Genomic DNA, 22,519 nt, shown 5'->3' with positions numbered 1-22,519 from the left:
GGTCCCGAAGGACGACAAATGGAAGGAGCAGACAGGAGTTTGGAGGAAGTGATCATCTACGTAGATTTGGAGAGATCCTGGGGCTGAAATGGAAGACTTGTGTGCTCTTTTTTTCTTTCCCCTCTTCTTTATCGTGGAAACGACACGGTGCGAGGAGGAAGACAAGCATGGACAGGACACATATAGAGAGACGGATAGTGATCTTATCCTCCTCCAGATCTGAAATGCAAGAACAGAAGGAAAAAACAGCTGCAGGAAGATAAACACAGACGGGCAGAAAAATGGGATGAGTGTACAAATTTAGCTTTACAGTCAAAGCAGAGGTTGTATTGATATGCATAGTTGTGAAGCAGGAATGAAATAATCCTCAAAAAAACATCCAAATAATCTTAACGAATTAAGTTACAGGTTGACTATTAGATTTTCTAAGATTGTACCTTCCTCTTCGAATGTTCCTGCATCACAGAAGCAAGCCAAGAAAGGAGACAAAAAGTCAAAACATGTTGAAACAGCAAGACCAGGAAAGTACAAACACAATTACTACAACAGTGTTTTTTATGATTATTTTTTTAATTTATTTTTTATTCTTAGAACATTGCATAAAATGGGACAAAATGAAGAAGCATAAACACTAGCTGCACAAAGCAGGCAAAATATTAATTGGAATTGAATTAAAATGTCAAATTGTTTCTATTGAATTAGCTCTGCTGAATGACACTGTTAGATTTAAGTACAAGTCATAAATCCAACAATGATAATTCAGTATGATATCCATGCGACAGTCTCCCTGAAATGATCTTCTGTCAGAATAAAGTGGTGAGATCACATTCAGCGGAAACTGTTAATAAGTCTGACGAGTAGGAAGAAACTTGCTCATGCACACAGTGCCAGCCACATTTGAGTAAATCTATTCAGAGAGGAAACGAAACCAATGTTAAGAAGTAATAGTTTTTAAGAAAACCTTCTGTGAGCTCTGAAATAATTTATTAAAATAACTGTACTCTTTTGTACATTTGCATTTGTTAAATTTTGGCAAGAGAAAAAGTTTGAGATTTTTTGACAGCAATCACTTAAGACTGGTCAGACATAAAGAATGCCATTTTGTGGGAACCCCTAAAGCTTACTGCTAAGCACAGAGGAAGAACTGTGCTGCTGTCAAATACCAGGAGAATGCAAATTAGAACATGCTGGACTTTACCACCATGTGCAAATGGGTCATTCCTGGATTTTTCAGCTAATTAATAATCCAAAACATTTGGCCAAATCAACAGAAATGGCAAACAAGACACAAAGTCTATGATCTTCTTGATCTGCAGTCCTGTGTATGAGGTGGGTGACCTGAAGAGAAGAATACGTGAAGAAAACAAAACTCTGGATAATCTGCAGAAATTTTAAAATAAAGTTACTGCAAAAAACATAAAATTTTACAATAATTTTGATCTAGTTTTTAGTGTAAATATCTTGCAACACTTGAAATAAGACAAATTAACTTAAAAATGAAATTACATCAAGATATAAAGGCGTGTTTTAAGTAAACAATTCCTTAATATTTATGAAAAAGCATTTGTTCTATCGGCGGACAAATTAAATTATAACGTGAGAAAAATGAATTGCAATCTGGAACTTGTGCTTTTTCATCAATATTAAGAAATTATTTTCTTGAAACAAATTTCTATGTCTGGCTAAAAAGTTACTTGTAAGTGAGTTTTGTCTCTTTGCCAAGATATTTGCACTAGAAACTTGACACAAAACACTTTGGAAGATTTTGTGGTTTCTCAGAATGATCAAGGATCCCTCTCTAGATTAGATATGTCTATATAAGTTATCAGATTAGACTAAGTTGTGTATGTTTGGCAAAAGTGGGTTGCACAATTACCATGAGCAATATTAATAGTTATGCTACAAAACAAACATCATTTCTTACTGCAATATTTTTTAACCAATTAAACAAATGTACTTTAATAAAATGCTTTTTCTAAAGCTTTGAATAAGAAGTTGTACATCCAAAGAAAATGATATTTGACTTTAGCATTTTATATACATCCTTACCAGGAGTCCTAATAAATCTGGCCAGCACTGTCCTACTGACCCTAAAAGGAACGACAGCATGCAATAAATCATAACCTTTCAATGACAATCTAATTCATCAGTCAGTAGGAGCCGTCCTTTTAAGTCAGATCTTACAGTGGGAACCATAGCGAACATGCAGAGGCGGGGTGTTGCATTAGAGTGAGGGGACTCGGGGTTAGGATGAGGCCTACTGAGGAAAAATGAATAACAGAGGCTTGAATAAGGTAATAAAAATAGAAAAAGTTTGCTTAAGTTACATGGACAATACTGTACAAAAGTCTTGAGTCATCCCTCATTTATTTTTATTTTCCTTGCAAGGTGTTTAACTATCTTCAAGTGAACCATTGACAGAGACCACTTTTGAAGGTTAAAATAAAAAAAGGTCTTATAAATAAATTTGGGATTCTTCAGAACTTTTGAAAGGTAATGCAAGTCCAGAAAGGCAAGCAAAAGTAAAGGGGAACTTCCAGACGTGGCACCAGTGGTGTAGATCAGATTAACTCTCACAGATCCTGGCAGAGAAATATCTCCCTCCTGCTCAGTCGTCACTGCAAGAGGCTGAGCAGGAAGGCGCATTTACATAGAAGGAAATGTGAGCAAAAACAACCTTGATGATGATTTGATCTCAAAGCCTAAAGCGTTCAAGCGTGAGAGCGTCTCAGAGTTCACCCCCCCAACTCCCCTCCCAGCTACTGGGCAATGAGTTGCAGCTATTTCAGACTTGTGATAGTGGGAGGGGTGGATGGGGGTTCTTGACGTAGAAGCAGACAGGTACACAAAGGCATGCCAGAACGCTTACTTAAATCCCCATCCTGTTCCCCCTAGGACTATAGCTGCCAGGAGAATAGCACCTGCGATGGACCCTATTATGATATTGGTGCCACTGGGACCTGCGCAGAGGGGGGAGGGGAGGAGGAAGGGTGCAGAGGAAGAGGAGGGGCAGAAACAAAAACAACACCACTAAAAAACACACATCAGAAGACCGCATCGACACAGTACGACATCAACTAGAGAAAGAGAGAGGCAGATGGTGAGAAACCTGCAGACAGAGACAGAGATGAAGGGGAGGGGGAGACCATCACGTTGGGTGAAAGGTGAGCGAAGGAGGTTCAGTGGGACGGGGTCAGGGGGGGACAACAGTTACACGAAGAAAAAAAAAAGGAGAGAGAGTTGTTTTACTTTGTTCTTATTCCCCCTCTCCTGCTCTCTCAGCTGGACACCCTCTTGCTCAGGGTGGCAGTTTTGGGCCTAAAAGAGCAGCTGCTTAATTTCTCTGTCTCATTGGCAGACTGCAAGAAAGTAAGAGACACTTGAAAAAAATGCAGTGCCTGAAAAAAAAAAAAAAAAAAAAAACACCTCTAAGCACCGCACACATATTTACATTTCAGCACATATGCTCAACACACACCTACAGTATAAAGCAAGGCTCGACAAGAAGGAAAACACACGGCTTAACATCCTCATGACAGTCAGGTGAGTTATCCCACTTTGTGGTTTCATCACAGAGAGAAGGTGGTGAGAAGAGACCATGAGTGGGGGATTATATGATGAGAGAGGAAGAGAGAGAGAGGTAGAGAGAGAAATGGGAAAGTTTGAGAAAAAAAAAAAACAACCTTTTTTCTCCGGGCCTGTCGGGACGGTGGGTTCAGGGATGGGATCGAAAACGCTGCAGTCCTTTCCTGTGTAGTCCCGGTCACAGATGCACTTCACCTCGTTGCTGCAGGTCTTCAGGTCAGAAGTGATTGTTGTTGTGACGGTGTGGGAAAAGTAAGCAAACAGGGGTACAAAGTAGAAAAAAAAAAATCAGCCAAAAACATTCCAGATAGATTTTTTTTCACCTTAATAAGTGAAAAAAATTTCAAAACTTGATTGATTTTCTATTTATTCAAGCTATTTTAGTCTGATATTAAAATATGTTTGATGATAGAATATCAAAAACTGAAGGAATCTGCAAGTGTACAAAACCATATTTGATCTTCCAGTCAGTGGTCAGTTTTCAACACAAGACATCATAATTTAACTTTTAATGTCTCAATAAATTTGAATAATTATTTTTTATTGATTTATTTTCATTGTTATTTTTTGAAATAAATGTTAATGAATATCAGGATGTTTAAAAGTTTTAAACCTTTACTGTCTATGCAAAAATAAAAAGCAGAATGTGGGAAATAAAACAAAACTAAATTACATTAAACGCCAGAGTTTCAACAACCTATATGACCTTCATAAGTACTTTATAAATATAGTTTACAACATGAATTCATAAACAAGTTTGGATTTTATTATGATTTTTCAATATTTGAAAAATCCAGCCTCTGTTTTAAAATAATCCTGGTGAAAAATAACCAGTTTAACAAACACCTCCATTTTTCATCTAAAATCAAATCATGCTCTGAATGTCTTTACCCCGTGGTCAGAACAAATGTGTCCAAGTTTAGATCCTGTACAGGTGCTGAGGTTAAATGCTGCGACGGGGAGGCAGCGTCTCTCCAAACACATCATGTTCGGACCGCAGGGTGTCCCGTCCTCCACGTAGCCCATGTCGGAGCCATCCTCTAGCAGAGCGTGGCCACCTCTGGGTGAAGCAACCAAAAGTGTCACATAAATGGAAGTAGACGAATGGAATTACAATATTAAAAGTGAATGACTTTTTTGCACTGTTAAATGCTGCAGAGGTGCTGCAGCAGCTTACCTGCAGTCCAGGTACTTGTTCTGATGGTACAGGGTAAAGCTGGTCACTTCACCCTGCAGATCACCAAATTTTGGCTTTGTTGTGACATTTGCACAGAACAGGAAGCCACATAACACATCCCTGAAGTGAGAGAAATAAATACAAACATCTGGCTTTAGTTATAATCAGCAGGTTGTGTTTTGGGGGATCCAACTCAGAACTCTGCAGCTTGTTTTACTCACGGCTTGTTGCACTGCAGCCAGCCGTTCCCTTCAGCCCCCCGACCACAGTTCCCCTTCTCTGTCCCTTCAGCGTTCAACTTTTCATAACAGAACCTGTCTGCTGAATCTGATCAAGGATTAAAAGTGGAGCTGTCAATGCAGATCATATGTTTATGTCACAGGATGAGATAATTGGTGTGTCTGTTTGTATACACACTATAGCCCCAAAGTCCTTTGCACTGTCCATCACGAGTCCTGCAGCGTCCACCATAGCAGCGTCCCTATGAAGGTTAAACAGTGCAGATAAAGCATAAAGCCCCAGCATTAAAGTTGGAAGATATAATGATCCAGATCTTACCTGGCTGTTGTCACACATGTAACCATCCAGCTTGTGGACATTATGAGGGCACTGCCAAAGAACAAAACCCCATAAATAAACATTCACACAACATGCATCAGTTTCATCCAGTGTTCTCCACAGGAAGTTTCACCTGGCTGGAGTCTCCTGTGCAGGTTTCGGGAATATCACAGTCGTTCACGGCCTCTCGACAGACAACACCTCTCAGCTCATACTGGGAGGCAGAATAAAAAAGACTTAAAGTTGTTGAAAACGTCATATAGGTGTCATACTGGCGGTTTAAAATTTAAAGGTTGACGTAAATCTATTTATAAAGCATCAAATCAATAAAAAAATACAAAGACAGGATTATTTGCTTGTTCAAATCGCACTATGCTTATGTATTGTATGTAGCTGATCAAATTTCCACCAAAGCTTTAACTGCATTTTAATTTGGGTAAAAATTAAACTGGAAGCTACATGAGTTTTTTTCTTTTCTCACATCTACCACTAGGTGGAATAGTAGAGTTTCTTTTGATAAAGAATTAACCTGTTCTGCAACATTGTAGAAGAAAAATGATAAGTGGCATGGATTTATACCTTTATTTTAACTTAAGCACTTAATTATGAATTGGAGAAAGATGGAAATGATTTTTTTTTAATGTATGAGGTATGTTCATACCAGGTCATGCATAAACAGATGTGGATTCATGTATTGTTGCACTCAGTGTGTAAAATGAGACTTGGAAAAAGAAATATTTCTAAAAATGTGTACTTTGTTTTGCATCAAACAGCCTTTGAGTGATCTATTGTTGCAGAAAAGCTTAATATTAGCATCATTTGACCAACAAGCCAGGATTAACTTAAAGTCCAAGTAGAGTTGAACAAATTCAACATGATTATCATGGTTTTGAAGAGCAAATTTGTCAGAAAAATGTTGCAAAAGGCAAAAATATCTAGGTGAAACTATTTCTTGTTTGTGCCTAATATATATATTAATCATAACCATCTTCATAATTTATAGACCTGCAGCTTTGATTCTTGTTCAACTTACTTTACAGCCACTGCAGCAGAGTCCATTACTGCACATGGCATCATGGGTAAGAGTACACTTTTTACAGCAGGCTCCTCCACTGCGGGCACATTCCTACAGCCACAGACAAGAAAAAAAAATCTGTTCCACTAAATTCTACATCATCTCAGGTCGAAATATCAGCTTAACATGAAGGAAAGTTGGCTACTCACCACCTGGGATCCACAGTCACACTCTTCTCCTGGCTCCACAAAGCCGTTTCCACACTCTGGAGGATCCAACAGCTAAAATAATAATAATAATAATAATAATAATAAATAAAATCTATAAGATGAATCTATTCAGAGATGGACATCGCACCCCTCATTATCCTCACCTTATTCGGCTTGTTGAACAGGCAGCTCCCACCACCCTGGAGCAAGAACTGGATGTACTCGTCAACACTACAGCGAGAAAACTTTCTGGGCAGATAAAATCTGTGATCACACACATAAGCACACACACACTCCGACGCATGAAGACCAAGACATACACTAAAACACAAAACAGTGCAATGCTTTTTGGCCAGTCAGGAATGGCAGATCAACCGTGGGTGTGTGTGCCATCACTTTGCAATCTGACACAAATGTTCCCATCTGCAGTAAGATATATCTCAAATAATTCACATCTTTATTGTCCCATCTGTCCAGGGGAGCTCAGTCCAAATCACTTGTAGAAAATACTTTTGGTTCACATTTTGTAATACTTTACACAGCAATCTGGCATCTCCTGTTAAAACAAAATTTATTTAGGCTTCAAATGAAAGACTTTAAATCTTATGAATGTGTTAACTTATTTAAGCGTGAGCAAACAAATAGGATAGAAACAGCCATTTTTACCCAGTGTCTTCCATTATGCAGCCCACCCAGGCATCTGGGCATCTGCAGTCACCTGAAAAAGAAGAAGAAAAAAACACAACATAAAATACAAAGAATAACTTCTATTTTTAATCACCACAGAAATAGTAAGGGAAATATTACAAAACAAAAACTGTTTAGATACTGTCAGAAGGCTGGCCAGCTATTTTGGGTTCCTGCACATAATTTAGGTCACAATTCCATCTGTTTTCAGAGTTCTCAGTAATTCAGATTCAGGTGGATGAATGGAAAAATAAAGAACCAGTCTTTTATTATGATCTTTTATTATGATCAGTTCTTTGCAAATAGATTCCTGGATGAGTGCTGATTTGTTTATATCTGCATCATTTTGTAATTTTGTCTTTGCTTTTGTTCTTTTTGTGTGGGTGTGAAACTTTCTGAATATGAAAACAATCGTCTGTACCCACAAACAAAACCTAGGTCTGTTGATATTCAATTTTAAGGCACTTTGCCTCAAAACTGGCAAAGCGTCCTTTTAGGACACTCAAAAAAAAAAAAAAGGATTTAGATTCACTTTCTATAAGGTAACCATAATATACTGACCAGAACCACAATAAATAGAAATGGGCTTTAATACATAATCATTTTATTTATACCTATATATTATATGTAGGTACTATATGTATAACTCAGTTAGATAAACATTATATATAACTTAATTAGAAATAAGATTTGACCAATTTTAAGTATGCATCCCCAAAATTTATCAAAATACTTGACTAACATTATAAATAAACTCATAAGTAATGGTAAAATTGAAATGTATGAAATTGTTTGTGGACATAAATGCGAGTGCAGCAGCTTAGAATGAGATAGTGATGAGTATGAAGTGGAGATATGAAGTGGTGAAGGGGTGAAATCATGTTGAACCTCTTTGTATATCAAGTTGCTTTCTGTTGTCTTACCTGCTGAGGCTCTTGCGTTGTTCCATCTCATCCCGATGTTCTGGCCAAGACTTTGACACAAAGTGATGGCCATTGCCCCGACACTCCCATACTGTAAGTTAAAACAGACTTACTACAGTGTAACAATGAAACAAAATAGCAAGGAAATAGAAAAACTGACCATGACACGTTGTTCTCCAGATAACCACCATCATTGTTTGAATAATTTTAAATAAAATTCTGACCTGTAGCTTTCATTATAAATCAGAAGAACAGACACACAAAATGCATGTAGAAAACTACAACAGAGAAGCTAAGATTGTTCATCCTGATTTCAAATTATACTCTTTACTTACAGATTCAAAACAAATTTGACAACAGTGTAATAATCAGCATTTTCTAAATTATGAGCATAATGCCAAATGTACCTCATTAATTCCTCCTCCTTTCGTTGGAGAACACACCCCTCCTGTGTAGGCTGTCCCACTGCGGCTACTGTGAAATGTTCGCCCTCTGAAAAACACAGGAAACCCATCATTTGAAACCAAATCTCCGCTGGGATCTAGAATCTACATTCTCAGCATAAACACTGTTGTTGTCCTCATACGAGAATAGATGGACAACGTCGCTCTGTTCCCTGATGCTGTCCTTTCTGTACTTCATGAAGTTCTGCAGCGTGATTAGCGGGTCCTCCACGACTGGCATCAGGTTTTCTGAGGTCCAGGTCTCCATGGCCACCAGAACAATCCTGGTGTTCAGCTGCTCCTGAAAGATCTGCCGACAGAGATCGACTTTTGTTATCGCGACTGCAGAGACGTGAACCTTTCCCAAATGAGAACAGGTGGCATTTGTGGAAATAGGGTGTAGGGGGATTTACGGTTCCTCACCGTGTCTGCTGTGTTGACCACAGCTTTGGCAAAGTTTTTGGTTTGGCTGCTCGAGCGACGCAGCTGCACAAACTGAAGAGAGAGAAAAGATCCACAGATGGCTTAGGAAATGGATCTCTCATGCACTCCACACAATAGTACAAATCTTTGCTGACATAAAAAGTAAATCCAAGTTCATTTCCATAAATACAGGCAGTCTTGATTTACCTTTTTTTTCTTTCTATTTTTACAATCCTAGGCTCTTTCAGGGTTTTTTTAAAATTACAAATGGATTGGCATGCATTACATTCATCAAACAAATAACAGCAAACTGCTTTATTTGGGTACAGCTGCACCAATACCCAAAAATCCTTAAATATGCTTTCTCCTGCTATCAGTGAAGAGAGGCAACAAACAGAAAAAAAATAAAGCAAAACGTGACAGCTGATGCGTAGTGCTAGAATTACATCTTTAACTCACCAGATCGTAGTCGTTTACCACCATGAGCTCAATGTACTTGGTCTCTGTGTGGACAGAGGGCCTCCGGACAAACCTCTTGGATCTTCTCAGCCCTCCGGTCACCTGCTGGTCCTCTGTTTGCTCTGGTATACTGTCATCTTCAACACTTTCACTGCTGTCCTGCTCACTGTCCTCTGTACATTCTGGAAACACATATTCAGAGCTGCAGGTAAGCAATTTTACCATTGGTGCCAAAATGGACACACTTTTCCTCCTTTGGATTTTTGTTTCTTTTGTATTTGCATCTTATATGAATTATTGCTTGAATGCCGTATAAGCACATTTTTTTGTGTTGACTAACTCAGTTAAATCTTATGTTCTGTTTTTTGACATTTGAATTAATTTTCTTATTGTCAGGCCTTTTGCTTTTAGTTTGACATTTTTTCACAGTTTTCAGTTAATTGTGAAGAAAATGAGAAATGATGTAGAGATTTTTCTCTTTGTGCACTCAAACATTGTGAAATAAGCAAAATAAGTGCTGTCCTATTGGCAAAGGGGATTTGTTAAAAAAAAAAAGTATTAACACCAGAAGTACTAATAAATAGGTGATTTTGAGAAAAAAAATAAATTGGATAAATGTGTTCAACTTAAAGGTTTGAGTTTTTTTCCACAGCTGCCTATATGTGTGTATCTGAACCACATTTATTCGGCCTTGATATACTTTAAGTGGGAGTCTGAAAGGTCTGTTTTTAAGACTGCTCACCTGGGCAGTGCTGGGAAAGCCTGATATCAGACATCCTGCGAATTAAGTGAGCTCCTTCTTCCTAAAGTAGAAAACATACACAACAGTGGTTACCTTAGGAATCTTTATGCATGTCTTATAAAAAAAATAAATTTCTCTGAAAACCGTCAGGTATACAACCAAACTCCACCTAAAAGGAAGGTCTGCTCCGCATCAAGTTAAATGCCTCTTCTACTTATACCATCAAGATTTTTATCATTTTATCTGAATTGTTGGTAAATTGTGGCTTAATCCTGCAATTCATTATATATTTTAGCAAAGGTTCTCTAACAAAATGGTTTCTAAAGCTGGGGTTGCTAACCAGCAAGGGTGATGTATTAGGCATCAACTGAAAGAAAGAAATACATTTAAAAAATCTAACTTAATTAATACAATAACTTGGAAAAATAAAATTGTGCTATAAATGCTAAAGCAAGTAAAAAAACAATATGACCAATAGATAAAAACAATATGATGTTATATTGATGCATTCAATTTATTTTTGATAAAACAACTCTTTTCCACTGTTATTTTGTGAGTAAACTGAGAACTTTGGGATGTTTTCCTAATTAAACCCTTTTCAGTTTTTCCTACTGTACATTTAAGTAAAGGTTTACCTTCTGGCTCGCATTGTGAACAGGCTCAATTCCATAAGAGTAGAAACCATCAGAGAACATCCCACTGTAAAGCAACAGAAAGATAAATTAGTGGATGCAGGCAGGAAAAAAAAAACTTAAGCAGAAAAGAAAGGTAAGCAGGATTTGAAAAAAGGAAATAATGGTTTGGTTTCTCACCAGAGGCCATGGCAAGTGGATACAGCTGCCCATGACTCTGGTAAACCTCTTAGTTTTCCTTGGTAGTAGCAGTGTTCTCCTCCCTGTGAGGAAAACAAAAAAAAAAAAAAACTTAATAGAAGACCTCAGGCTTTATATAGCTGCTTTTCATTAGATGCCACCACTCTTCTTCTTTCCTCACCATCAGTTGCAGCATAGTTGGTGACCTACTTGAGTTTACTCCACTCTCCTGTTCTTCATTCACAATAAGGAGGAGGTAAAGCACGCTCAAGGATCTCTCCAATAAATCAACACTCATGTTGCCAGCACTGTTTTGATTTGAGAATGAAGTGTAGACTAAGCAGGCTAAAATTCAAGGACACTACTATCTTTCTTGCAAGGCTACAGCCACGGGGGACGTGGCACTAGTATGGGAGAGAAACGTTGCTTCACCCGAGTCAAACCGAGCTCAGCGGGGTGGGTCTCGGGCTGAAACGACGGCACAGATCGGTGTGCCCTGAAAGCAACACGCCTGGCACGTCCAGCCGCAGCAGCGTCTGCACGTGAGGCCTACATCCAGCTGAGTGACAATCTGGTCAGACTGCAGGTCTCCACTCCCTCCAAGAGAATAAACCGCCTGCCTACAAACACACATACATGGCCGTAATGCGAAAGCACATTGTGCCTTTGTTTTAACTGGCATTTCACTCCTTATCCCTTTCTCCTTCCGCCTCCTCTTGCTACAGCTCTGCTCTTCCCTCCCTCCTGGTCTTCTTTCATTCTCTTGGCTGCCAAGAACTTAATGATGCTGCTGAGCTAACCGGTTGCTGTGGAAACAAGCCCGTGATTGGTCAGGGGGATTGAAGGAGAGTTTGGAGCGACTGTGGGTGGGGATATGTAGTGCTGGCTGGGTAGATGGATAGGTGGGTGCTTGAAGGGCAGTAAGTGGTACATTTGCAGAAAAAAAAAAAGTATAAAAATCACAACCATCCCACATGGTGATCAGACCACTTATATTGCTTAAGTTTATCCTAATGCCAGTGTTATGGTAAAGTTTGTTATTCGGTCACACTCTGATATCTTGGCGAGTTTGTGTGGGTTTGTGACACTACTGATTTTTCTTTCTAAAACGCCTTGAGCGTTTTAGAAAGGCCTCAGCCGACTGCCAGGCAAGCTCGCATATGTGCACACCAGTACCACTTCTGATCAGTGTCTGCATGGCAGCCTACTTTAGAGCAGAAAGCACATAATGCACTTTCTATAAATAGACAAACCACCAGGATGAGATCAAACCGCCAAACCATGAATCTAAAAATTGACCTTAAAAGACGAATCCAACAAAAAGCATCGCTGCTTCTAAATTTAGTATAATTGCACAAATATACATCCATCCCCTCCCCCCCAGCAACAAGTAATGAGACACTAATATTCATGTCAATCAATCAAATTAATAAGTCATCTTTTTAAGAAAAACACTGGTTTGAACTTAAATCTAATAACTGGTTGTGACGTCCTTGGTAGCAACAATTTTATCAGCAACAGTTTACAGAGACTGGCAATGAGTGGGACATTTATCAGAGTCACCTGACTATGCTGTACCTTTAACTAATCTGGGTATGATTTTTTTATATAAACACTGTATTAATCCTGGGTTTTATTCTACTAAACCAATTTAAAAAAAATCAATTTTTATATATATATATATATATATATATATATATATATATATATATATATATATATATATATATATATATATATATATATATATATATATATATATATATATATATATATATATATATATATAATCCAGCTGACTGGATAGCTCAATACATATATCACCCGAGAGGGCAGAGTTCGAATCCAGTCTGGGTCCTTAGGCAAGACCCTTCAAGCTACTGCCTACCTCATACCATGAGAGATACTAAGTTGCATAACATGCCGGCTCAGACGTCGCCCGGCCAAACAAGGTCTGCGTCAGGTGTTGGGGAACCAGAGCACCTTGATGACAAATGGGCTACTGGAACAAGACGGAAATGGGTGAGAGATGAAAACGTGGATCTGTTGGAATGCTACTACTCAAGTAACCCTAGTCAGAGGGGTTACATGCAAAGACTGGGGAAGGAATGGTTACTTCGGCATCCCAGTCAACACTAAGCGCTAAACAACTAGTAGCTCAGTGTTCCAACATCCGCAAACGGCAACTGCTATCACAACTTGAGATTGACGAGATACAACACAAATGCTACGGCAAAAGGGAGGAACCCGGATGTCAGGACTGTGGGGACTTAACTACAAGTCCCCACCCAGTGAGGGGATACACGGCCCCAATGAGCGAAACAGAGCTGAACGAGACAGCTGCTGACCATCAGAAAGTCTCATTGAGAATGTGAATGCAGCATTGAGAACGATCCCTACCAACACCATAACAGAAACCAATGAGCTGATCTACAACTCAGCATCAGTGATCCTTGAGATACTTGGCTATAAGAGCAACCATGAGACCCAATACCCACCATGGAAAAGACGGTTAGAGGCTAAAATCAAGGTAACAAGGAGGGAAGTGAGCCAACTGTCAGAGCTCCACAAGGGTACAATGAAAAGACCAGTACCCAGAAAGTACAGCCAGATGCCCATACCTGAAGCACTCGAGACTGCCAAACAGAGGCTCCAAGCCTTGGCCAGCCGCCTAAAGAGATACACAAGGGAGAATGAATCCAGAAGGATTAACCGGCTCTTCTCCACTCAACCAGCTAAGGTGTACTCTCAATGGCAGGGTAATAACAACAGAGCAGACCCACCAAGGCTGGAGACTGAACAATACTGGAAAGGCATATGGGAAAGGGAGGCGTCCCACAACAGCAATGCACAGTGGCTGATCTCTCTACGAGAGGACCACAGCAACCTCCCTGAGCAAGCCCCGGTAACCATCACTGTGACAGATGTTCAAGAAAGACTCTCAGGCATGAAAAATTGGACAGCACCAGGGCCTGACATGATCCATGCCTACTGGCTAAAGAAACTCACTGCTCTCCATGAGCGACTGGCAGCCCAAATGAACCAGCTGCTACAAAGTGGGACTCACCCTGAATGGTTAACTGAAGGGCGGACAATCCTAATCCAGAAGGATCCATCAAAGGGTCCAGTCCCACCCAACTACCGACCAATAACCTGCCTCTCCACAACCTGGAAGCTCATGTCAGGCATCATAGCGGCCAAGATAAGCAAACACATGGATAAACACATGAGCACGGCACAGAAGGGTATCGGTGTAAATACCAGAGGAGCCAAACACCAACTCCTCATAGACCGCACAGTTGCCCGAGACTGCAAAACCCGACACACCAACCTGTGCATGGCTTGGATCGATTACAAGAAAGCCTATGACTCAATGCCGCATACTTGGATCATTGAATGCCTAGAGATGTATAACATCAACAGGATTCTGAGAGCCTTCATTGCAAACTCGATGAAGCTGTGGAAAACCACCCTTGAAGCCAACTGCAAACCACTTGCACAAGTGTCCATCAAATGTGGCATATACCAAGGAGATGCTCTGTCCCCGCTACTGTTCTGCATAGGCCTGAACCCCCTCAGCCAAATTATCAACAAGACTGGCTACGGATACCGATTCAAAAATGGGGCCAACATCAGTCACCTCCTCTACATGGATGACATCAAGCTGTATGCCAAGAGTGAGCGAGACATCGACTCACTGATCCACACCACCAGGATCTACAGCACTGACATTGGGATGTCATTCGGACTAGAGAAGTGTGGTCGGCTGATCACAAAGAGGGGGAAGGTGATCCGCACAGAAGGAGTCTCACTCCCACAAGGAACAATAGCAGACATAGAGGACAGTTACAAGTACCTAGGTATACCACAAGCAAATGGCAACCTCGATGAGGCCACAAGGAAAGGAGCCACAGCTAAATACCTCCAACGAATAAGGCAAGTCCTGAGAAGCCAGCTCAATGGCAAGAACAAAATCAGTGCGATAAACAGCTATGCCCTGCCAGTAATCAGATACCCTGCTGGAATAATTAGCTGGCCAAAGGAGGAGATAAAAGCCACAGATATTAAGACTAGAAAGCTACTAACCATGCATGGAGGGTTCCATCCCAAATCCAGCACCCTGAGACTGTACACGAGCCGCAAGGACGGAGGCAGAGGACTAGTGAGTGTGGCAGAGGCAGAGGACTAGTGAGGACGAAACAACTAAGATCCATAAATACATCAGGGACAAAGCCTCAACAGACAATGTGCTCAGTGAATGTCTCAGACAACAGGGAACGGAGGTTAGGTGCCAGAGATACCATCATGGGAGGACAAACCCCTACATGGGATGTACCACCAGCAAATAACCCAAGTGGCTGATATCAGTAAATCCTACCAATGGCTGGAAAAAGCTGGACTCAAGAACAGCACAGAGGCCCTCATCCTGGCCGCCCAGGAACAGGCCCTAAACACCAGAGCAATAGAGGCCCAGATCTACCACACCAGACAAGACCCAAGGTGTAGGTTGTGCAAGGAGGCCCCTGAGACAGTCCAGCACATCACAGCAGGGTGCAAGATACTGGCAGGGAAAGCGTACATGGAGCGACATAACCAAGTGGCAGGCATTGTGTACAGAAACATCTGTGCAGAATATGGACTGGAAACCCCGAGATCAAAGTGGGAAACACCCCCAAAGGTGGTAGAGAACACCAGAGCTAAGATCCTGTGGGACTTCCAGATCCAGACAGACAAAATGGTAATGGCGAACCAACCAGACATTGTCGTAGTGGATAAAAATCAGAGGAAAGCCGTTGTGGTAGATGTAGCAATACCAAGTGATTGCAACATCAGGAAAAAGGAGCACGAGAAACTGGAGAAATACCAGGGCCTCAGGGAAGAACTGGAGAGGGCCTGGAAGGTGAAGACCACAGTGGTGCCTGTGGTCATCGGGGCCCTCGGGGCAGTAACCCCCAAACTGGAGCAGTGGCTACAACAGATCCCAGGAACAACATCAGACATCTCAGTCCAGAAATGTGCAGTCCTTGGCACAGCCAAGATACTGCGCAGAACCCTCAAGCTCCCAGGCCTCTGGTAGAGGACCCGAGCTCAGAGGATAAGAACCACCCGCGGTGGGTGAGAAGGGAATTTTTTTTTTTTTTTTATACACACACACATATACTCCACTTTGAAACTGGACACTAATTTGTGTTGGACCGCCACTTAAAATCGCAGTAAACCAAAAGTAAATTGTTTTAAAATGTGAAGGATCAGTATGTTAAATGGTCTGCTCTGGACAAGTTGTGTTTCTTCAAACTCTGATTTTCAGGAAGAACGACTATAAAGAACAGTCTGAAATGCTGCACTGCAACTCTGGTCATCTATTTAAACCACTAAATAAAACAAGTCCCCCATCAACACCTGCCATCAGCAAATATTGCCCACTAGTGTAGATGCAAAAAAAAAAGAAGAGAAACTCTTACCACAGACTGAAGTGGTTTGCCATTGTAGTTAAAGTGCCTTTCCACATAATCTGAAGATAGCAGGTGACTGAAAGAAGAAGAGAGATAAGCATCAATATCTGTGCCAGGATCAGAGAAAATGTATTCTGGGATATCTCACAGCAAAGGTTCTCCCCTCAGATGTATTCCACACAGAATTACCAGACCTATTAACATGCTTTGCTATTAAAACGTGTGTGTGCCTGTGAGAGTGCAGCGATGGTATTCCCCATCTTGTCGTGTAACATAATAGAGGCACAAAGTGCATTTGCGTATGAGCGGGGAAAATGCTAATGAGATCAGCTGCAGAAGATTAGGTGCGTTCATTGATACGAGCAAGGATGAGAAAAAACACACACACACAAAAAAAAACACACATCTGATGGTACTAACTGGTTTAGTTCCAGGTCCAGAGTGAAGGTGTGTCCGAAGGCTTCGACTTGAAAGCAGCTCAGAGCCAGGTGGACAGGCTGTAGACAGTATAAAATATTACTCAGACACACATTAACTATTACATTTGCCACTTGGCTGGAGCTAAGCTGAGCCTGATAAACTCATGAATAATTCAGCAGGGATCAATACACCTTGAAAACGTCCCAAATGATTTATTATGTTGACTGATAAAGGCCCTTTTGATTGACAGAGCTGTGCCTGTTTGATATGTGACAGAGCATTGTGAGAGGAATGATAGAGGGGGCTTTGACAGTCACAGAAGGGAAGTAGGTGGAGGAGAACAGAACTAGACGTTGATTGTCTATAATCAGTCAAGCTGTACCGATGTCCCCAGTGGACAGCTGCCAGCATCACGGAGGTGAGGAGACAGTAGGGCCAGAAGAGACAGAGAGAGAGATCTACTACACACTAGGCAGCACTGACAGTGCCAATCTGGCTTTGATTTCTGTCTAGAGGAACAGGGTCCCAGTGAATCATTGGGCTTTTCAATAAAATGCAACACTGTCCACAAATTATTCCCTCCAGCGAGCACAGACAACATATTTCTCACCGCTGACTTGGACAGGCTGAAGTAACTGCACGCTCTGTCATTGCTACAATACAGTAATATTGTCCCACTTCTTTATGCCGGCTGATTGTGTGACAGTGCTGAAACTGTCTGAAAGGACAGTTTCATCACTTCAGGCCATTTTTGGAAACCATCCTGGTGCTTTTATTGATGAAGCATAAACTTTACAGTCAGATAAACTTGTAGATGGTTAAAAAGTGTGTTTTCCTGCCAGAGCACTGCAGCATCACATCATTCATGGATTTAAAATGAATGATCACTCTCAGTTATTTTGTCGGCAGTGGATTGTGTCTATATGCTCGCACACTGGTAACCATCTCATCTATTCTCAAATGTTTGCACAACCCATTAAAAAGCTTGCTTTGTTTTCCAAAAATGAAAACGTGATGCACTTGAAAGCTTTTCCACTTTTAATGTGATATATAACCTGTACATTTTATTTGAAAGTAAAGAGAGTCGGAGATGTCTGTAAATTTTAAAAAGTCTGTTGTGACTAAATTTTAGCATGAAGTCTTCTTTGCTTAAATGAAGACATCATTTAAGTTAAGAAATGTTTAGGCCACTCTGAAGGTTGAAAATGATTAGTTTCATGTTTTGACTCAAATCTTCTGATGCAAGTACTATAATTGAATAAATAAATAAAAACTTGATGGGAAAAAAAGTTTGCATTTTTGAACTTTTAAATTAGTTTGTGTGACTTTCCTTTCACCTCACTATAAAGTTGGTTTCCCTGTCCACTGTCACTCATTGTCTTGTGCATTATAAGAGTAGTGAATTTAGCTTAAATGAAGATTTCATGCAATTTATCAGCTTCCTTATCCAGATAACGTATGTTGAATTTGGCATTTAGAGAATTATTGATTCCATGAAATGAATCATATTTGAGTTAGTCAGTTAATTTGCCACAATTAGTTTATCCGCATGTAATTGGATTTCCACTAAGATTTCATTTTTGTAATAACTGATTTTATCGGTTTTTGCAAAGGTTCCATTTGAATTAATAAAAAAATAAAGTGAAATCAAACAATTTTACCAAGGCAAGGAAATAAATGTAGGTCTACTGTTCCATAAATATATATTAATGTTATTCAATATATGAACTTTCTCAGTTATACAGTAAATCATTGATAAGTTCATTTAATTTTTACATTTTATTGCAAAGCCGAAACTCACAAATTCACTGAAAATCCAAATATTCTCTTAGTTAACAAAATCAGACCATTAAAGTAAATTTGAAAGTATGTCAAAATACTGTTCAGTATATAAACTCGATATAGTTATGTTTCTCTTTTACATAAATTATGGCATCAATGCAAAGTGGCATGCAGGAATTCAACCTGTTGTCTGTTTCTCCAAACATTTTCTCCATAAACTTCCAAAAGCGAGCCGCCTGTGAACTCCCTCTGCTCATTCATAAATCCCAAGAGGAGACGGTGATATCCCACACAGCTGTGTTTACAAAGCTAATAGATCCTGCAGTGTGGGACGACAGAAGGTGCTGTGTGGCATTGATGTCAGCACTATGAAAAATTTCCCCATTGCCTACATTAAAAAAAAAACAACAACAACAAAAAAAAAAAACAACATACTGGTTGAGAAAACGTCTGACTTTAAATAATAAAATGTATTTTCTCACTCTTGATGTCGGAAGCTTTTTCTCAGTCTTGTTTATGTTTGCCAAAAAATTATGAAAATGAAGGGAAATAAAAGATTGAAATGTATCACTGTGTGTATTAAATCAATATACCTTTACTATACTTTTAACTTTTGGAACCAACTTTCTGAAATAAGTTGCATCTCAGTGAATCAGTGAATATTCTGATTCACTGAGATGACCTATGTTTGGCCACCAGAATAACTTTACTAAATCTTGGCACTGATATTATGTTTCACTGAATTGTTTTCCGAAATGCGAAAGCCAAACTACTCCATCATTGTTCAGTTTATTTTCTGGATGCCCATCTAGCAACAGAAAAGTGTTGGTAATTGGAGTGACCAATTCATCTATTTTTAGCAAAACATGATGTTGCAGAAAAGAGAAATGGGTTCAGATCATCATCAAGCTCAGCTGTTTCTAAATTTATCTGCTCCTCATTTAAAGCATCTTCAATATTTCAAAAAGCAAAAGGCAGCATGTCGTGAAAACGTGGAAATTCTGCTTTTTAAACCACTGCAAACTGACATCTCTTTTGTGCACTACATGTTTGTAATTATACAGCAGCATTGTCGTATGATTCTGACATGCTTGGTAATTCTTTGTCAAATAGAGAGACTCAGAGAGATGACTCAAATAAATGACAGGGAGTGTTCAAACCATCCTGCACCATGCTGCACTTCTCACACAGACATGTTTCATATTTAATGGGACACACTTCAACACTCCACTGAATAATAAAAAAGGCTGGGAGGGGCTCAGTATGGTAACGAACATGACGTCCGAATATCTGATGAAGGCTCATGTGGAGATGACAGCAGAAATGTCAAAATGTTGAATATATATGTATATTTTTTTAAATTTACAATTCAGTTCACCAAACAGGCTGTCAAAAAACAATCCAGAGTCAGCATTTAAATGAGTCACAACCATTTTACTGATATCAATGCACATAGACAAATCATGTTTTTTTAAAGGAACCAGAACATTGTGCAGCAGGTTTCCTAATAGATACACAAGTATAAGACTAAAAGGAAATGAACAAATTACAACAATTTATGCATAAACGCATATGCATTTCAAAGAGCATGCACTTGGTTGCTCATAAAACCCACTGTTCTTTGTTGATAAAAATGAGTTTTAGCATATTTTATGAAAAAGAAAGAAAAGTTTGATTTTTCAGTATTTCATCTGCCTATTGCTGCTTGACAAAAATCCTGTCTCTTGCATTTCTTTAAATGACACCCATAAATATCAGTCTGTGTTCATCCTGCCCAATAGTTTTTGCATCATGTATCATGCAACAGGGTAAAAACTGAAGAAAGTGAAAATCCATTACATTCATGGATGCTTTTGTTTTTAATGAGATCCAGTTCTCTTTCTTGGGTTTCCCTGAGAACTCGCTGAGCAAATAAAGGTTTCAGGAAACAGTTGTGTGGATCTGAGAGGTAACTTACCGAGCTGTCCCCACTGCTGTTCTTCACCCTGGTATCCAAGAAGTCATGAGCCATTTCCTCCTCTGACTTGATCTGCTGCACCAGTCGCTTTGGATAGGTGATCTCAGTTTCCCCATTATCCAGCTGGCCTGAGGGGGCAAACCAGTCCCACAGTCCCCCATCTGCACCTGGACAGGAACATCAGATTCCAAATGAAGGCATCAATACTTTTAATGAGTATATAGTATGAATAATAAAAATGTATGTGCAAGACCATTTGGTGACCTCATTTAGCACCATGTACTTAATAGTGTTTGATCAGCTGCTATTTTAAGACCTTTATTGGATATAAAACGGTGTGTTATGGTGGAAATTAATGTACTCATGTCAGAGTTTGACTCTAATAAAGGTATATAATGGGTCCTTTTATAAGTAAATATTGGTTTGAAGGTAATTTGTTACACATTGTGGGTTTACGTGTTAAAGAGACATTTATTAGGTGGAAAGATGTTGATGCAACAGATCTACAAGGTGGTCATTGAGCTACTCTGGCACCGAGATCCTGCATCAATAAAATCCCGGGCAAGAAAAGTGCCGCTCAAAGGGGGAAAAATGCAAAGGAAACGAAAAGGGTGCTCCCGCTCTCGAGCCGAACAGCCACCCTTTCCTTCCACCTCCCCCTTGCTTACCTGACACCGCAAGCCTCTCGCCCACTGCACCAAAGACCATGAAGCACCACACCGCCAGCATGCTCTTCACATATTCCCTCCGATTACCGCATGGAGAACCCCCGCCAAATGTCAAGAAGCCCGGCAGGTGGAGAGGAGGAAAAAGATCAAAAAACGCACAGCAGAGATGATGGCGAGGATCCAAAGTTAATCTGCTAAACATCTGATGATGCGCGTCCTCTCATCTCCCCCCTCTCTACCTCTCACCCTCTCAGCTCCGGTCAGCACTGCCACGGAGAGTATGAATTTGCATATCAGGAAGATGAAAAATGAATCGATCCGGGCCTACAGACTGATCGGCGATGGGATCGGCGAGCAACGAGAGGGCGCGCATCGCGGATGCATCGCTCCGCAGCGCTGCGCGGATGCGTAGTAGGCGCTGGGTGTATGGCTGGAGTTGTATATGTGTGTGTGCGGTATGCGGAAACGGAGGGATGGGAAACCGAGCAGAACTGCGAAGGAGGACACGTGGGGCCGCGGTACCCTCCCTTATCCCGCGCAGCCTCCTCCTCCCGTTGCCATGCAGCGCTGCGCAGGAAGAGGATGCGGCAGTCCGACGGCTGGAGAGCACGGCCTAAGAAGAGCCAGAAAGGAGATCGGCGAATAACAAGTTCATTCAGGTTGTTAATGTGCGGGTGTGAACGACGGAGACACACGTCAGGCTGCCATCTCGACAAGGATGCAGGATTAAGGTGTGTCCAGACTATCAGGCGAAAACAACCCCGGCTCATCGCTGCGTTAATGTTTCAAGTTTGTTTCTGTGGTAACAAGCTCAGACAGTTCAGATTCATTTAGACTTTTGTAATAAAACTTGAATCACAATTCTTAGTGTGTGATCTACAGTTTTTCTGAAACTGAAATACAGGTGTAAAAAAACAGCATCACAAAGCTTTGTCAGGCGTTAAAGGGATTTAAGCGTCAGATAAGTAAAAACTGAAATCCTCGTTTTCTCAGTTGTTGATGGTCTGGAGGAACACGCATCTGCAAAAAGAAACGAAAATCTTTCAAACTTCTGTTTAATTAGACTATTGCATAAAATAGTAAATCAGATAATGTCTACAGAAATATTGTGTTATTATCATCATGATATGTTTTATGCAGTTAAGAGGGAGACATCGGACTTGACAGTTGTCCAGCAGTCACTGCTCGACAAGAACAGAGTAACCC

General features: G+C 40.3%; 1 protein-coding gene across 2 annotated transcripts; it reads right to left on the bottom strand.

Moving 5' to 3' along the window:
• Positions 1 to 21,868, bottom strand: LOC129373916 (disintegrin and metalloproteinase domain-containing protein 11-like). 2 transcript variants are annotated; one of them, XR_008607416.1, is made up of 26 exons: positions 21,314 to 21,868; positions 20,646 to 20,812; positions 16,907 to 16,983; positions 16,496 to 16,562; positions 11,034 to 11,116; positions 10,857 to 10,920; positions 10,222 to 10,282; positions 9,480 to 9,661; positions 9,021 to 9,092; positions 8,741 to 8,907; positions 8,562 to 8,646; positions 8,155 to 8,245; positions 7,211 to 7,262; positions 6,709 to 6,808; positions 6,545 to 6,616; positions 6,354 to 6,446; positions 5,454 to 5,534; positions 5,321 to 5,371; positions 5,180 to 5,243; positions 4,984 to 5,089; positions 4,763 to 4,882; positions 4,477 to 4,645; positions 3,684 to 3,795; positions 3,250 to 3,359; positions 438 to 455; positions 1 to 219 (listed from the first exon to the last, which is right to left on the bottom strand). XR_008607416.1 is itself a non-coding variant. In XM_055052044.1 (26 exons), the coding sequence occupies exons 1-26, from the start codon at positions 21,513 to 21,515 to the stop codon at positions 204 to 206; spliced, it is 2,463 nt and encodes an 820-aa protein (XP_054908019.1). In that variant the 5' UTR covers positions 21,516 to 21,868; the 3' UTR covers positions 1 to 203. The 2 variants fall into 2 exon arrangements, 1 of the variants encoding a protein (XP_054908019.1); XM_055052044.1 differs by lacking the exon at positions 3,250 to 3,359 and adding an exon at positions 2,870 to 2,960.
• Between the last annotated feature and the right edge of the window lie 651 nt (positions 21,869 to 22,519).

This window comes from Poeciliopsis prolifica, unplaced genomic scaffold (genome assembly GCF_027474105.1).
Source record: "Poeciliopsis prolifica strain line A6 unplaced genomic scaffold, Auburn_PproV2 SCAFFOLD034, whole genome shotgun sequence".
Taxonomy (NCBI): Eukaryota; Metazoa; Chordata; class Actinopteri; order Cyprinodontiformes; family Poeciliidae; genus Poeciliopsis; species Poeciliopsis prolifica.
This window is presented reverse-complemented; position numbering and strand designations above follow the sequence as displayed.